General features: G+C 43.2%; 1 protein-coding gene across 11 annotated transcripts in view; it reads right to left on the bottom strand.

Moving 5' to 3' along the window:
* DGKD (diacylglycerol kinase delta) overlaps nt 91-17,775 on the bottom strand; it is a 57,618-nt gene continuing 39,933 nt past the window's right edge. For 9 of the 11 annotated variants that reach the window (XM_021394933.1, XM_021394938.1, XM_021394945.1 and 6 more), the window contains 15 exons: nt 17,381-17,542; nt 16,513-16,641; nt 15,466-15,562; nt 14,432-14,542; nt 13,562-13,658; nt 12,706-12,813; nt 11,771-11,884; nt 11,271-11,405; nt 8,498-8,649; nt 7,649-7,760; nt 7,390-7,482; nt 6,909-7,028; nt 6,469-6,586; nt 5,092-5,222; nt 91-3,956 (listed from right to left, as the gene is read on the bottom strand). In XM_021394933.1, coding sequence (XP_021250608.1) covers nt 3,867-3,956; nt 5,092-5,222; nt 6,469-6,586; nt 6,909-7,028; nt 7,390-7,482; nt 7,649-7,760; nt 8,498-8,649; nt 11,271-11,405; nt 11,771-11,884; nt 12,706-12,813; nt 13,562-13,658; nt 14,432-14,542; nt 15,466-15,562; nt 16,513-16,641; nt 17,381-17,542 — 1,769 coding nt within the window. In that variant the 3' untranslated portion in view covers nt 91-3,866. Of the gene's footprint in view, nt 4,935-5,091; nt 5,223-6,468; nt 6,587-6,908; nt 7,029-7,389; nt 7,483-7,648; nt 7,761-8,497; nt 8,650-11,270; nt 11,406-11,770; nt 11,885-12,705; nt 12,814-13,561; nt 13,659-14,431; nt 14,543-15,465; nt 15,563-16,512; nt 16,642-17,380; nt 17,543-17,775 lie in introns of all 11 variants that reach the window. The other 2 variants (XM_021394939.1, XM_021394934.1) reach the window with 2 other exon arrangements.

Genomic DNA, 17,775 nt, shown 5'->3' with positions numbered 1-17,775 from the left:
ACAGCACAGACATTTATTAGCTGCTCCCACCAGGTGAGCACCGCAGCCTTCTCACACAACGAAACCAGTAACAGAATCTTTACTGGAAGCTCAGAAACATGTTTACTTTATATACAAGAAAAAATTATTTACAACAATCAACAGTAAACTACGTACAAAAAAAAAATACAAGAGACATTTCCATGATAATCACTGTATAAATTAACACAATAAATAGGAGGGAAGCAGGTCCCATTCTTAAGGCACAAAACCTTCTTCCCAAGACTGTACAGGGATTCATGTGCTTCCCTACACTTCCCACAGGATCACAGAACAGCAGGGAGACCCCTGAGGAACAGCGGTTGCGGGACGATGATGCAGACATGCAGTCACTGCTGACAGGTGTAGAAAAACATCCGTTTCCATCCTTTCTTTTTACAGTACACGCATCTTAAGACAAAATATTTTGTAAACAGTCTTTTTCAATCACAAAGACAGTATGCACAAATGTAAATAATACTAAAGGAATGAATGAAGCTCTCCATACAACGTGGTGCGGAACCATTACAAGGTGCTTCCAGCAGGGAAAGATCTCATCAGCCAAACCTGGAAGACAACATTAGCACTAACAGCCCTCTGCAGGGTCAGAGCAGGAGCTGGTCCAGGAGCCGAGCCTCCCTCTGGTGTCCTCTGCACACAGCCCCACCAAGCCACACCACTGTAACACAGGGTTATGCCAAATCCCCAGAATTTGCTCACCAGTATGAGATAATGGGCTGAAAGCTCTTCCTAGCACAGGGAGTTGTATGCCCAGCTCACTGCGGGCACTGCTCAGCTCCTTCCCACTCACTGCCAGCAGTGAGAGCTGATAACCAGGAGGTGGCACCAGACTTCCATGACAGTAGCACTTTTTAGGAGACTGAACACAGATGCGGTATGTGCAGTTCTAGCTTCTCTCATGCTGGTGTTTTACCTGAGACTGCAGGAGAGTCTCTTTCTTTTTGGTCAAGCAGATTTTTTTTTAACTGTCTGTCTTTCCTTAGTTTCTCTCCTACAATAGAAATGATGAGATAGCAGAAGAGGAACTCGGATGAATGCAGCCAGAATTCAGCCTGGCTCCCTGCTTTGCAGATAGCTCTCACTGATGTCTGACTCTCATTGCTCTAATCTGCTCACAGCATCTCTGCAACAGAAATCAGCATTACTCTCAGTGAGACGCAGAGAGCTACAACCCTTCTGTTAGACAGAAACTTTAATATTTAAAGGCACTCAGGTTAAACATGAATCTCATTTTCTAGCTCTTAAAAGAAGGTAGAACCCCCTCCTTGCCTTCAATAAGTAGCAGGCAGGAATATACTGGCTATGAATGCTCTGATAAAATCTGCACCTACACAAAAAGGATTTGAACCTATCTACAAGAGAGATTATAAATGTAAAAGAAAGGAAGATTCGTCTCTGCAGGAATCATCACCCATGGAGGATGGCTAGTGGCCTCCAGGCCTCTTCAGGTACAGCACTAAGTAAGAACACACTTAGATGTACAGCTCTTTGCAGTCCCTTGTTACTCTCAGCAGGAAGAGTAGAGAGGAGCCCTATCTGTTGAGGAAGAACATAACCCCAGGAATGATGGAAGGCAAGTGCATACCTTTTACGGACTTTAAACATGAGGTTCCTTGGAGAAACTTCACAGCTCCATTGCCATCCAAAGGAACAAACACAGATCTCAGCCCATCTCCTGAGCCATGACCTGCCTTGTGCTCCCTGCTGGGCATTCCCTTGCAGAAACATGGACTTCCCCATCATGCACATTGCTAAGTGACAGAGTTTTGTACTGATAAATAAAAAAAATACTGCCAGTGAAGTAATTGCTGATGTACAGATAGGAGGAAAACAGCTAGGGAAAAGCTGAACCTCTCTCTTTCTTGGTCCCCACAGTATTTATACCAGAATTTCTGCTAGCTTGTTCAATCATGCTTAGTCTTCTAACATCTCATGAGCAAACCCTGACAACTCACTAGGCTGAGAGGAGATGTGGGTGAATGAATGAGCTAAAAAAAAAAAAAAAAGGATAGGGAGAGTAAGAACAATCCTTGGTGAAGTCCTAAAGGTTGCAATGGAGTTTGCCCAGCATGAAATCAGTCTGGAACCTCTTGAAGCAGTCAAGTCTTGACATGAAATAACTTGACAGATCGTTGTTAGACTGCACAGCTGATGTACAGTTGATAAAATCCTCAAAAATAATAATGAAAAAAGATGTCCTCAGGAAATTATTTTTTTGCCACTGTGAATGTGACCATTTTACTGTCTGCAGCCAAAGGCAGACAAGTGCTGCAACTGTAATAATTTAGAAAAAATAAATACATACAAAACTATAAAGTAATTGAAAATTCCTGCTGTCTCTCCAGCTTCATAGCACTGAATGTTCCCTAATTTGCTCTGCAGTGATAAATATGGCAGTATAATTACACATACTAGTCTTTGGGCTGTAACAGTAACCCAGCTGGGGTCTGGCAATACAGTGGGAGTTTGAAGGAACTCAGATTCAGAGGCACTGATTTTTCCATGCTCCACTGTTGGTGATACCAAAAGCTATGTACCAACATATTCCAGTTCTCATTACGATGCTTTTCTGCTCTGTAACAATCACCTTTCTTGCAAAGCTCTTGCATGAGCCCTTATGTTTGACAGCATGATTGCTCTCATGGGGGCACAACCCAGGAGGACTGAGCCACCTTAAGCTTTCAGTATCCATCTTGGAGTGAAGGAGCAAGGCAGCAAGATAAAGATGCAAGGTTCTAGCAGCTTTTCCACCAAGACAGGTCAAAAGATGCCTGTACTACAGATAGACTGTATCTTTTGTGACATTTTTCTGCAACTACAAGCTGAAGTAAAACAAGAGCTCCCTTGTCTGTGGCCACCACAGCGGCACCAACTGGACAGCAAGCCACTCCTGGCTGCTGCGTCATGCTGCTCCCCAAACTGAAGTGGAGCAACTTGTTCCACATCTCACTTCATTCCATTCCACTTCTTGCATGGCTCAAACATCTGGTGTTCCTCTCCCTTTCATCTGTCTCCTGAAGATGAATGCAGTCAGAGCTGATTTCTCACGATCTTTTGGCTCTTGAGAATTGTCTTGTCTTAGCATCAACAACTTCCAAACACTTGTTTGTGATGCCTGAAACCCCTCATGTTGTACCATTTGACTGGCTGAAAGCAGAGAGCCAGGCCCAGCAACAGACTGCACACTTGTGCAGCTGCTCTGACCATGTGCATTGTTAGTTGCAAAGGATATGTGAGTGAGGATCACTAGGTATTCAACAGCAAGGAGAGGTCTGTATTGGCTTGGAATTTCTGATGCAAATCACATGCAACTACAGGTGAGTTAAAAAGGGATTAGTAAGACAAGGACAAGGCTTTGTTCCACTTAAATGTTCTAAGCTACAGGTATGACACACAGATGAGCAAGCAAGTTTTCAGTTCGAAAAGACTGTCAGATGCTTCTGAACTAAGACTGGCCAATGTATGTTTTGCCCTGAATAATTGTACTGTGATGAAATTATCCAGTAAAGGTAGCTGTGTTGCAATTCTCAGGAGTCCTGCACTGTCACTGCCACTGGAACCAGAACTTCCCACGCTGGAGGACAAGGTTCTTCAAACAGCAAGCAAGTTCTCTCCCGGGAGGCTTTCCCCGAATGCAGATAAGGTGCCTCTTGGCTGGATGCAGCTGTACCCCACAGGAAAAAAAGGTAGCACCATGCTCAGCTGATATGAGCTCTGAACAGTTGCAGTTTGGCTGTTCAGTGGAGACAGTTGTGAGCACATCTGCTCTGTGAGGTGACTGCTGTGCAGTTAGGGGGAATGGTAGACACAGGCTGTGAAAACAGAGGCTAAACCTCGTTGGCAGGAGTATTCCGACTCAGCTCCTTGATCCCATGCAGTATCCTCTTCATGTGACCCACTTTGGTCACACCCAGGTCCTGAAAGACAAGAGAAAAGCTTACCTGTGGAGAAAGGGGGAAAAGATGCCAGGGCACCAAGCAATAGTTACAAACTACTCAGTCAGTTATAGAGAGGAGGAAGCCAACCAGAAAGGTTACAAACCTGATGGTTATGCATAGAACCTCAAACCATGTTTCAAAAAGCGACTAGAGCACAACAGGGTAATGAGCAGTCACAGAGCAGGCACAGAACAATGGAGAGAAACAACTGCAGACCACTAGCCAGAAATGCAAATTGCTCTGACTGTTAAAAGCCAAAGCATGAGAAAAGAAAGCGCATACAGATCTCAAGGACCTAGGCGTGTAGCCAAACACATGCAGGAAGAACCAACTGATCACTGGTCACACCAAAAAATGTGTGTCAGCACTTAGGCACCACACAACAAAGCACACTCTGTAGCTGGGCGGCATGCAGAGGAATAAGCTACACAAAATACAGCAAAACCTGAACAGAAAGCTGGTCAAAAGCACAGATGAAGATCCAAAGGTCACTCAACAAATGCCATGCACTACTTTATGTCAAAATATTTTTCTGCTATACGCAAGTCACCCAGAACAATGACAAAATAATTTCATACATCCAAAGAACCACCACTTTCAATTTTCCTCTGTGGAGAAAGCGTATCTTGTTGAGAAGCAAAGTTGTGCAATATCCTGACTAAGTACTATTTCAAAAAGGTTCTCTCCATCTAGCAGTGTCATCAAAGACAACAATCACTTCTTTTAAGGAAGTGCAATGATCTATTTGTCCAGTGACTGTAACACAAGACCCCAGTTTTCGCAATCAAAGCATGTTCTGCAAAGATGGTTCAGCAGCTGAGAAGTTGAAAACTGAAACTCTCAAGAATGCTTTCTGCAATCTGTGTGCTGCACCGTTCTCCATCTCCAGTAAGCTGTGGAGAGTTACACAGCTGGTCTCTCAGCCTTTCTACCCTCTGCTATTAAACACCAGATGACCTGAAATGGCAAGAAAATAAAACAAGACTGCAATGAACCCACTCATCTTGCCAAGACACCCGGAGTAACCAGTGGGCAGATCATTTCCAAGCACATTCAGCACAGAAGGTCATGCAGATGCAGCTGGCTATTTCTGATGAGCCAATCATGAAAGTACCTTGAGGTCCCTCCGTTCGAGGTGCAGGAGCTCAGAGCCCCGGACGTCATGCCGGATGAAGATATCCTTATACTCACAAAGACTGAGATGCTCAAGCCAAGCCGCAACCTCCTCCGTTCCCCAGAGGTGAACTGTTAGAGATGGAAAAGCAGGAGTGCATTGAGTACCCAGAATCCCAGAATAGAGTGAGAAATGAGGACACCATCAGCACTCAGTGCCAGAGAACGATGGCAAGCAGTACACCACAGCCTCAAAACAAGGGAGGGAAAGAACTGGTAGCACAACTTACAGTCTCAAACATAGGAGGTAGGAATCAGAGTAAGATCAGAGTTCTTCTCTTAAGTAGAGGCTATAGCTGCAGTAAAGCCAGGAGAAAGTGCATGTCTTTTTTGATATAGGATTGAACATCCTCTTTTTTCTTCCTTTTTTTTTAAAAAAAAAAGTTTACCCCAATGCTTAAGAGTAAATTCATTGATATTCCTCTGCTTACACAATGGTCATAAAATAATATCAAGAAGAATCAAGCATGGGTTAGGTTGCTACTATGTATGAACACTTGTGCTTAGTAAACAAAACAGCAACCTCACTGTCTAAAGTGTGAAGAAAAGCTTAGTCTTACACCTTCTAGCACAGCCCCTAAATTAGAGAAGAAAAAAGTTCCCAGGTTCTGAGAGCACCAGCACTCAGACAGAAGGAGACTGTACCCACAACTCCATGGCAGAGGAAAGGACTCAGGAACCCACAGAATAGATAGTACTTCTGAATTTTAGGAGGAGGTCTTCATAAATAGAATATAAACCAAAAATCAACTAACTCAATTGGAGAGAAAGTGTTCTGACTGACAATTTGTTGATTCACGGCCAGTATTCATCTACTGACCAGTAGGATTAAAGGTCAGGGTGCACCTGTGGTGATGCTGATTCCCCAGCCATTTAGACATGAAACCTGATTAAAGCCTTGAAAGTGAATCACCGAGAAAAACATCATTAACCATATCACAGAGAATCAGTAGTGAAAAGACTGGAGTTATGCGGACTTGGGCCCCACAGTCATTTTGATACGTAAAATGCCAATATCCTCAAATTCTCTTCACTAAGCTCTCTTTAAAATATCCCAGAAAATGGCCAGATGTAGGCAAAATTCTTCAGAGGGTACCTCCTGTTTCAGCTCAGAAATATCTGCTTAGTACTGAGGGATCACGACTCAAAACACAGCAATAAACTACTTTGCTATGTCAGAAAGATTACATTCCAAGAAAAGGCAGAGGCAAGTGAAACAGAAGAGAGAGGAAACATGACATGAAACAGAGAGAGAATGTGCAGTGTTGTGACCACACTGGTGTGACAAAGAGAGACAATGCATGAGCAGACTTGGTACCCGGCAATCCCATGCTATTATGAGTTTCTTTATTTTTGTTGTTCTTCTCTTTTTTAAACTTGGTCACCAGTCGGAATTTGCCGCTGCGGCTGCGTTTAGAATAATCCAGCATCTGATTCTATAGGAACAAACAGAATGAGAAAAACATACATAAGTTCTCAGGAACAGACCAAAAACAAGTACTGTCAAACTTAGGTCCATGACCTAGCAAAAGAGGAAAAAAACTGTAAACTCATTCTGATCAAGACAGGGAAGGAAACAGAGAAAGCTGATCCCAAGTCAGTCAAGGGACATTAGCAGGCAATTACTTTCTTTAGTCTTAGGGAGTCGAGTTTCCTTCTTAATAGTTTTTTCTCTCATCAATTGAATATTCACAGGAAGTCAAACACAAACCAACTAGTGAAAAACAGCTAAGAAAATACAGCTGTGGTCCTCCTTACCTCCTCATCACAGGGCTCCATAAGCTGCCACAGCCAAGGGATGAATGCCAGTTTCCTCAACTGGAGGTCCATGTCTGCCAGGGCTGCTTGGAGCTGCTCCTTTTGAGGAGGATCTAATTGCTGGATCAGAAATAGAAGCAAAGTAGAGTTAAAAGCCATATGGTGGAACATACAGTCATGCCTTTGCCTTGAAATTCCTAGCTAACAGCAGTTCCTCATTTTAGAAGGAAATGCACAGCAGTCACTCTGCCTAGAAATTACCAACTTAATAATTTGCATCTTCTCTGAGTTCCAAACTGAGCAAACTAGCCTGACTGCTCACCGTATCTATCTAGCAACACCATCCTAATTCCTGCATAACGAGATTCTGACTTGTTACAAAGACAAAGAAGACCAAGACCAGTACAATGTTGCTGCCAGGGCCACAGTAGGAGAGGAGAGGAACAGAGAGGCTGCTTTACTCCTGTTTTGTGCTTCTTACCAGCGCCATCTTGCCTGCCAGCAGTAACTCTGTCTCATTATGCAGGGCTTTGACATTATTCACCATCTCTACAACAAGGCTGCAGTTCAGACTCTGTGGGGAAGCAATTCATGCGCACATTAAGCCTGGAAATGCAGAGGTCTGAGCAGTCAAAAGGAAGAAGTCTTAGAGAAGCAAGACCTACTTTTGGTCAATCAGAAAGGGATACCAAGTGCTACAGATCAAGAACCAAAAGAGAGATGCCAAGGGAATGAAGTACCTCTGTAGACTTGGATTTAGCGTAGACTTTGTCCATAGACTTGGAGCTGGCATTGACGGCATGGGCAAGCTCCTGCTCCACGTCCTGGTAGAACTGGGCTATTTCCCGAATGCTAAAGAGAGAATTAAAGATTACATCAGCATATGCTCAAAGCAAGAGATCTTTTCTGACTGGGGATCTCCTTTAATACCCATCAGACTGACAAGAACAGAGAGAAAACACGGCAGAGGCACAGCCTCTAGCAAAGCAGGGCTATTCTCCCCCCTACAGTGAGCATGCATTGGCAAAGCAAGGCACGTTTCACATGCAAAACTCCAGATGCATATTCAATTATGTGCATGAGTTGGAATCAGTTTGAACTATGACCAAGATACTTTAGTATGATCATAGTGATTTAAAAGGCAGTTGCATGCACAGCAGTTTAATTGACATTTCTTTGGTATGACTCTGGGCATTTTCTCTCAAAAGTCCAGACCAAGGGGCAGAATATCTGAGTAAAGGATGAGCATAAAGTGACATCTTCGTGATGCTGGGCATCAGGACTACAAGAAACCAACTTGCCTTGGGAGCTCCTAGAGAGGACTTCTGATAACAGCCATTGACAATCAAAGCTATTGGGTTGCTTCAAGATCCCTTTTTGCTCATAAAAGTAATACATTTTATTCAGAATAAGCTAAGAAAGTACATTCAACTTCAGTCCTCATGCAGCTGGGATAGTGCATAATGAAAGAACCCAACTCCCAGTGACACAGATTAGCATGGCAGAAGATAAAAGTGAACAGAAATGTAGGACAAGAACATTAGGCACCAGAGAACAGCTTTGTTCACCAAAAGCAAATTGAGCCTCACCTGTGGATCAGAGCACCTGCAGCTTGACCAAACTGGTTGATCTGGGTGGATTCTTCTTCGGACATGATCTCCGGTTGCAGAGAGAAAGAGGAGGGTCGGGACAACTCACACTTCTGTTTGTCCTCCCAGGACTTCAGGGTGCTTTCAAATGCCTAAAAACACAGCATGCAAACTATAAGATACTGTAAGATAAATCTCTTATAAAACACAAAGGTTTTAAGTGGCCAATGCTTGTAAAACATGCACGTCTGGTATAGACAATTTTCTTTGTTCAACTGTTGGTAACTTTGCTAACTTTAGCTGTTTGAGCTGAAATTTTCCATGTCACTCGCTTGCCTTGGCTTAGTTTTTATTTAAATCTCATTTTAGTAAAATCGTTAGTCCACTTCTGTGAGCCAGACCAGCAAACATTCACCAGTTCCCTGGTGTCTTTGCTTTGAGTACTGCCTCTACACTGTGCAGCAGGAATCTGAATTTTGACATGTGTCCCCAAGAAAGCGCCTTCTGTTATTCAGCAAAAATCCATAAAGTTGAACTAGTTACAAGTCTGGGGGGAAGGAGGGAGCAGCAGAATTACCGCATATCTCTCTTCAAGTTAAATCTCAGAGCTGAAAATTAAAAATCTTCAAGACTTTTCCTTATCTAGAAGTAAACTGAACTTTTGCAGTAAGGGCAGGACTAGCTGCTGAGCTCAGAGCATGGTCTGTCCCACTCGCAGCCTTACCAAAATTCCTGCTGCCATCAGCTATTGCTGTGGGAAGAAGCAAAACAGATCCAATGCAGAAGGATCAAAACTGGATACGGTGAGAATAAGAACTGACACACAGAATCTCTTGGCAAGTAGAGATGGATCAAGGAGCACATGAAATCAGAACTGAGAAGGTCAGACAAGGGAAGGGACCATGAAGGGGATGACTGAAATTGGAAAAATTCAGAGAAGAGGGGGTAACGAGCACGGGGTGCGCAGCATTCCCAGGGGAAAAAAAATCAGAAACTTGTGGAGCCAATAAAAGAAAGGAGATTGAGCGTAACGGGTAGAAAGGAAGGTAGTCATGGATCCTGAGCCTGGAAATTCCAATGAGATGAGCACAAACATCAGGAGCACAGGACTAAAGAGGGAGGAGACGGATGGAGCAGAAGATCCAGTGTCTGACAGAACACAACTGCCTTGGGGACACATCATTTTCCTGCATTTGCAAATACCTGTGAACTCCTGAGGTAAAGCACTGCCTTCCCCTGCTGCTTCTCACACAAGATAAAAACAAGCTTTGTCAGCTCTGTACAAGCTATCTGCTGATCTCAGCCTTGCTGATGACTCCACAGTGGGCCAGATTAAGCCACAAGGTAATGTGAGTTTTTCCAACTTCAGTTTAGAAGAAAATAAACATACCATACCATATTTGAAAAATGCTACTAGAGGTATGGGGTTGCACACCCAAAAACAGGACGCCACTTCATCTACTTCAAAGGACAGACTGGTTCTGTGCAATGAAGGAAAGGGTGTGCAGTGACAATCACAAGGACAGCAGGAGAAATAAGGATAAGCCTGTGGTCAAGATAAGACTTGAATGCTGCTCTGCAAAACTGGAATTCATTGCACACTGGCAGCTCCATGCCTGCAGAACCTGATTTGCTGGCAGGGAGAAGCGGGCTGGCACAATCAAAGCAATAGCTTCAGCTGGTCCAACACACACAGCACACTCACTAGGGACACGTGTGTCCTCTCTGCCTTTTGTGCTTCCTTCTCCTTTCCCACTTGAACCCAAGTATAGGCTACATTTCCTTTCCTCTCTCCCTCCTTTTGAGCAGGAATCCTGTTCCACTTGACTCTCTGTGCTATCTCACTCACTCTCCCTCTCAAAGATGTGACACTGCAGAAGCTCTCTGTTCCTCCAGGGAAGACTGTGCACACTGTCTCCTCCTCCCTAACACCCAGCAATATCCACTGTTCCCTCCCAGCTCAAGGGGGCTTGGGTATTTCCCTGTCCTACCACGACAGGGGCCTTGCAGGCTGACCTTTTCCTTCTTTTCACGCTATCATACTTGCAACTTCTTGACAGGGAATGTGTCTCTGGTCTGTATCAAGCTGCTTTCCCTTTTTTTCTATTCTTAGTTGTTCTCTCTTTTCCTGTTTTTCAGCAGATGAGTCCTTTGCAGAGAACTTCAGTTTGCTCTCAAAGTGTGCTATGCTGGTAACTATTAGGAGCTTCTGTCAACAAAACTGTTTATCAGTGGACAATGACAGAGCTGTCTGGCTACAGCAATTCCTTTATCCTTTCCCTTAGCTTCCCACCATTCAGTAGTACTTTAAAATGGCAAGAAGACTTTTCTTATGCGATAGTACTCATCAGATATATTTAAAAGTCAAGAAATTAGATGGGCACACACTGCTGAACAAGGCACGAGACATACTTTTCTTGGTCATTGAGGTTTAAGTCACATACTGAACAATAATGAGAAATCAAAATATTGGACAGTTGAACCTAGACAGTCCACTGCACTCAGTTAATCAGGCATTGTGTGGGACAAACAGCATGTTAAGAAATGTTGTGTCACAGGGCACCTAGAAAAACGATGCAAAATAAGCTAATCAAAACTTTACATATATGATTCCCCAAGTAGTGAATGCAAGCTTAACCATACTCTTTCCAGAGAACTTTACTTCTTGCATCCATCAAGACAAGCTTTCATGTGTGGCCACTGACACACTCCAAGAACATGTGACATCAGAATGCATGAGTGTGCCATACGGTGTATCCAAGGCTGGTCTTACCCTGTCTCGGGTCAGGGTTTGTGCCCTGTTCTTATGAACAATCCAGATGTAACCCGGAGGCTGGATCCAGGCTTCTCCATCCACTTGTACAGGAACCCCCTCTTCTCCCAGGATGGCTATCTTCACAGTTCGACACTGCAAGAAATGATTGCAACACAGAAACATTGTTTCTTCAGAAGCATGAGACACTCTTTCCAAAACACTTTCTTGGGTGCTGTAGCTTTGTTTCTACTAGAGCTACACTTGCCTGAGTGGCAGGCATCACTTGCTGTATCTTTAGACTAATCTGTATTTAGAAATGCCCATCTAACTCCTTCCACAATGATCACCAGCGAACAATTCCATGTCCACATTGCCCCTGAACATGCATCCAACCTCAGTGGATGTTCTTGCCACAGACAAAAGAGAACAGGAAGGAAGGCTTTAGAGAATGAAACTGGCAAAAACATCACCAGCTGGAGATGGAGGTGACAAGAAGAGCTCATAAAAGCAGTTGATACCTGTGCAATCCGATGATGCTGTAGATTTATCACTCGTGACACTGCCATCTGCATGCTACCAAACACGGCTACCACCTCCAAAATCTTGTCATCAAAGGAAGGTGCTGTAAATGTCTTGTCAAACACAAGGGAGAGAGAATTCTATTGACATACAGCTCAGTTAGAGAGGTTTTCTTTTCCCCCCAGTTGGTGCAGAGTTGGGGCTTAGTTTTCAGTTGTGCTATTTAATCTGTATAGAATTAACAATGAGGCTAGAAGGTGAAGATTTGCAGCGGTACCAGAAAGATAAAAAGGAGCCTCAATATTTCCACTCTGCTTCCAATGGCAGCTAATAATAATTCTAACAAAGACTGTATCCACACGGGAATAATTATTGTTATGAGAATAGGTACTTCTTTCATTTCAAATAATACAATGTTTCTGATAGGATCTAGCTCCCTTTGACTTCAAGGGGCTTTATTCCTCAGGCAGACTGAGGGCAGAAGGTCAATTTCACAAAATCACAGAATGGCTGGGGTTGGAAGGGACCTTAAAGCCCATCCAATTCCAACTTCTGTCATGGGAAGGGCTTCCTCTTACCAGATCAGGCTGCCCAGGGCAGCATTCAGCCTGGTCATAAACACTTCTGGGGATGGGGCACCCACAGTTTCTCTGGGCAACCTGTTTCATTGCTTCACCACCTTCTGAGTAAAATTTAGCACACTTCTTGGAAGTGAAGTGCTCAGGACAGCATCTGGTTTCTTTCTGAATCACTACAGATTGCTTGGGTGCAAAGCTGCAGAATATTGACTTTTCAGTATTCTATTCAACTCACAAAAGAAATACAGGCACACATGCCCCTTGTCCTCTTCTTCCAAGCGCCGTTCTCACCGGCTGTGACTCCAGAAGCAACAGCAAATTAAAACATTTCCTGAACTATCTTAGAGAATACTCACATCATCTTCCTTGGTTCCACCCCAGAAATTGGTGCCTCCTGCATAGCTAGGAATGTTGAGTACAGCAATTCCCTGGAGACTGGGCAAAGGGATTGGCCTCCCATCACACTGTACAGAAAAGAAGGCATCATTACTTTCAGCACAGCAGTAGAGAACCTCTACTGCCACAGTATCTCTCTTAGAACTTGAAAGAGCCTGCATGGAACAGCTAAGCAATAAACTAATTCAGGTTTCTTCAGCTTATTCTTCCATCTAACAAAGTAAAAGAACGCATTCATTTGTGTTTCACGAACCACCTCTCCTTTGGCAGAGGTAGGTTGTAGAGGGAGACTGTTGCTTCTTTTCCCCAAAGAGGCAAAAGGAATACCTGAGAGGCTTGGCAGAAAGGGGAACTAAACTACTGAACTACCTATCAGTCTGCTGTGATGAGGGTCTCCCTGTTACAGTCATTTATGCTGTGGGTGAGCAATACAGGAATATTTATTCTTCCTGTTTGATCTACCTTATAGCATAGTTAAATTAAAAGCCCTCCTTCCTACCATCTAAAATGCTGTTTTCACATGAGACACCAAATGTAACAACCCTAATTATGATGCTTAACAAGGAGCTGGGGTGGCTACTACTTTCCAACAGGATGACACTTCTTATAATGGGCTGAGAATACAAGTTATTTTCCAGAACTAGGAAAAGCCTCTTCCAGCTACTGCAAAGATACAGCAAGTACATTGTATCAAGCAGGCAAGGGAAACATCCTAAAGTCAGCAAGGAGAATCACCATGCCAAAAATCTAAGAGTCTGAAGGAGATGCAATTAGGTACCCCAGCTTTAGCAACAGAAGGACATGCTAATTCCTCACCTCCAGCAACACCTTCTGCTCCAGGTTTTTATATGTTCTGTGTAGCAGCTCCTTGGTCCCCAGTACTCCATACCACATCATGTTTTTAGTACGACTTCTAAGGGAGCAAAACAAAAGAGAAAGGGTCAGGAGTGGCATTTACTTTTTCACTCAGAGGCAAAAGCATCCACATAGTTTGAAATGGCACCTCCTACACCCTAAAATACAAATGAACTTTGTTTCCAAAAGGATCAAGCACTCAAAATTACCATCACTTATGTTAGGAGAATATTCACCTTGAAAAAAAGTGTCAGGTAGGAATTTAAGACTACTGAGTAACACGTATTACCAGACACAAAAACAGATTCCCATGGCACAGAAGGGGTCAGTCTCACACACCAGGACATCAACAGTGTTTTGCAATATTAGCTCATGTAAAGCAAATGTAGCGATCCCATGCTACACAAACCATCTTCTAGTTGCCTAGGTATTTTAAAGGCCAAAGTCTGTGAGTGATACAGTGGTTTGTTTGTATTAAGTTAGTATCTTAAAGCTGAGATGTGCTCTTCTTTGAGCTAAACAGTAAGTCCAGGAGAAAAACCTGTGCGTGAGAACACAAAGTAAATAGAACCAAAGCACTGTATCCACATTGATGTAGCTACTCAAAGATCCACAACAGCATAATGAATTGGTAGGAAATTAGAAAATCTCCTCCTCCATCATGATTTCAAGCCTTCTTTCTAACCTTCAAGAAAGAAGATCACACAGTTGAGACTGATGATGTATCTATTCAGCACACTTTCAGACAACTGGCTTCAAAAGCACATATGAAAACAAACTGATTTCAGTCACTTCTGGTAGTAGTCAAAGGTCAGCCAATATCAAACCCACCTGCACTTCTCTGGGTGCTCGTCACGTTTGTTGTTGAAGTCCAAAGAAATCTTTGCATCCAGTCCAATCCCAAAGTAATTATTCATCACACACTTCTCTGTGTAACATTCACTGTAAAGCAAAAAAAAAAAAAAACAAACAACCCCAAAACTCTAATTTCTAAGTCTACATACCAGGTGGTATATGTCTCACATGCCCCACTTGGCCACCTAATAATTCCCTTGTATAAAGAGGTGAAGAACAAGAAGGCTGCATGCCAACATGTCAGATGAGCACTGCTGGGAAGTGCCTAAAACCTAAAACCACAAAATGGGCAACTGAGCAGAGGTCCCCAGTCTGCAGCCTCTGACCACAGTACTTCACAGCCACAAGATTTGTGGAGGAATTCTCCCCTCGCCACCAAAACATACTCCAAAGCCACTTCAGTTATAAAAAGCAATGTTCCTGGTCACTGGAGTTGTGAAAAAGGCCTCAAAAAACATAAGCAATGCTAATTGCTAAAGTATGTATATATTAAGCATTAATTAGAGACAGCCTGACAAATAAGGTCAAAAGTGTCCACTACTAATCTCAGGGGCACTGAAACCCATGGAAAAAAAAAAAAAAAGCATTAAATCTGCATTTAACTAAATTTTTCTGTTAAATAGCTCAGCAGAAATGATTTTAGAAAGAATTCACCTCACATTCGCCACCTGTTTCCCCACACGGCCCTGTCCATGAGCTTTCTTTGACCTCCATTCTGTGATGGTACTGATTCCCCCGCAACATCCTGCCTGCTCAACTGAAAGCTGGAGTCACTTCTGAGTGCTGGGAGAAAACTGATTTGGGTATCATTCTCACCTAAAACCTAAAAGTCTTCTACGGTGAGTCTGATATGTCACTGCACGTACAACTACAGAAGATGACCCTCACTGGCACCAGCATATGATTTCATTTACATAACTCTGAGTTGCTGCAGTCCATTATTTAGATCTCCAAATGACTCTATTTGTCAACACAATACCCACTGACTTCAACATCCTGGGCATACTCACAGATTTTCAGGCTCAGAGTTGAAGGGATCAGCATGGATCAACAAGCGGCTGATGACAGAGCTCCCAGGCAAAGACCCAGACATGCCAGCACGGATATCTGTAGGAAAATTGATAATGGGAAGATATTAGGGTGATAGCAGCAAACTGAAAATATGTAATTTCAGCCTCAGACTACGTTAACTCCAGTCACTCACTGTGGAAAGCAACTAGCAATAGTGCTTCCACTCCAGAAGGCTCAGCACTCTCTACAAGAAGAGTTTCTGGGATTGCCTGTTGGGTGACAGGATATCACCTGAGGCCAACAGCACAACTGTACAGACACATGTGAATGGGAAATGAGAGTGTATTCACTACAGTAGTTACTCTGCTCCAGGGTGAGAAATGCAACATCCCTGCTTCAAGTAGCAGAAGGAGAGGAGGACGACTAAAATTACTCTCCTTGTCACCCAAGAATTACTGCCTCCAGCTTCTAAAATTATTAGTTGGCAACACACAAACATTAACTTTTTCAAAGAGAGAGAAAATAGCCTGCTTCCAGAAGAAACAGTCTGAATCAGTAATTGGGGGGAAGAGGTAGAAGGACAGCACTAGTGATGGAGAGAAGCTGCTACACAAGATGCATGAGGCTGGAATTCTGCTGGGTTTGTGCAGCCTTCCTTCACACAGATTACTCCTCCCAGTCCACAGTTGCCACTTTCCAGAAACTTCTTTCAGCTGCCTGGCACTTTATCAGCCTTCTCAAGCTCCCTTTGAGCTCAGAATCTTCTTTTAACTGATACATAAATTCTGCCACTGCACGGTGTTAGTAAAAAAATCTGTGTTTAGGTCTCAGCTGCAAACTGAAAATTATTACAAATCCCTCCATGCCTCCACTGTTCTGTTCTAGTGGAAAGTTATCTACAAATAGATTTATTTCCAAGTGGACCCAGCAAAAGGACATCAGGCAGAAAAATTTCATGTTTTTATACAGAGGCTTAAGCCTGTGCTGTTTTGTCAACCATACTCCAGTTGGCTGCTTGAATGAATAGCGGTGAGTATTACACTTACTTGGGTAGAGAATTTTTGTGTTCAGCATTGGCAAGTTGTCCCGGTTTCCTGTCTGGGGAGGAAGAGATGCAGAACTGCCCAATGATAAACTTCCTTTGCTTATTTGTCTCTCACAAGGAGACTTGGATGCTGTAAAACATAACACAAACATGGCTATTGACAAACATGATGTGATTCAGACCATCACATAACAGCACAACTTGACCAGTGAGACTGAGCTAAGAATCAGTCAATGACAAAAACACTCTAGCCACTGTACAAGAGGTGACAGAAACTGTCATTAAGAGAAAGATCTGTAGACAGAAAACCTCACAGATTGGAGGTGCAGAAATGTGACAAGCAAATATTAGAAACAGAGATGAGAAAAATGTTTTAGAGCCAGCAGCACAACAGACAGTGCATTTGGCTCGCAGTTCATACTCAGTTAAGTTCCACATAAACTTGGAGTGATTGAGGATCTCTAAAATTATTCACATAATAGAGTTATTTAAGCAAACTGGATTCTGTTCTCTGTCGTCTGTAAAGGATAGCAGGAGCTTACAGGGAAAAGTCATCAGAGGTAGATGACATGAAAAATTCTCAAGGCCATCTTTGTCCAAGCACTGGAAGCGAAGAGAATGCAGATTACTGCTAAGTGGTAAGAAAATTTCAGAATCCCAGGTGCCATATGCTAAGAAATTAGACCAGTCATCAGCAACATATCAAAAAATGATGCAAATGAGCACAAGGTTGAGCACAAAAATATGCAAAGCCAATTAGAGAACAGAATGTGGAAGGTAATACACGTAACACATCCCTCACTTCTTACAACAAAAAAAATTGCAGTCTGCAGGTGAGATCTGCCTGGTGGCAGCCCCGAAAGCAGTACCTTTCTGCTGGCTCCTCCCTTTGGACAATCCATAGCTGCTGCTGTGTGATGACTGCAGGGAGATTTTGTCCTCATTCCTAAGCTCCTTTCCCTCTTCAGAGGCTGAGAGACTAAGGAGGAAGCCCTCTTGTTCCTGGGTCTGGGCATTCTGTTCATCTACAGCTATGAAGAAAAAGAAAGTAGGTGATTACAACTTTTCTAATAAGAAGACACCTCCCACCGACAGAAATAAGACCTTTTAGAGTCCCATCCTACTGCTGATTTCTTGTATGGAAGAATAACAAAAAGTGTTCCCATATCATCTGCCTCACCTAAACGCTGATCTGGAGAGCTTTTGAACTGGGATAGCTTAGTCTTCTGTTTTCTCTACAGAGAGCTTCAGCAATGAGGTTCTA

The sequence above is a fragment of the Numida meleagris genome, chromosome 4, assembly GCF_002078875.1.
Source record: "Numida meleagris isolate 19003 breed g44 Domestic line chromosome 4, NumMel1.0, whole genome shotgun sequence".
NCBI classification, from domain to species: Eukaryota; Metazoa; Chordata; class Aves; order Galliformes; family Numididae; genus Numida; species Numida meleagris.
This window is presented reverse-complemented; position numbering and strand designations above follow the sequence as displayed.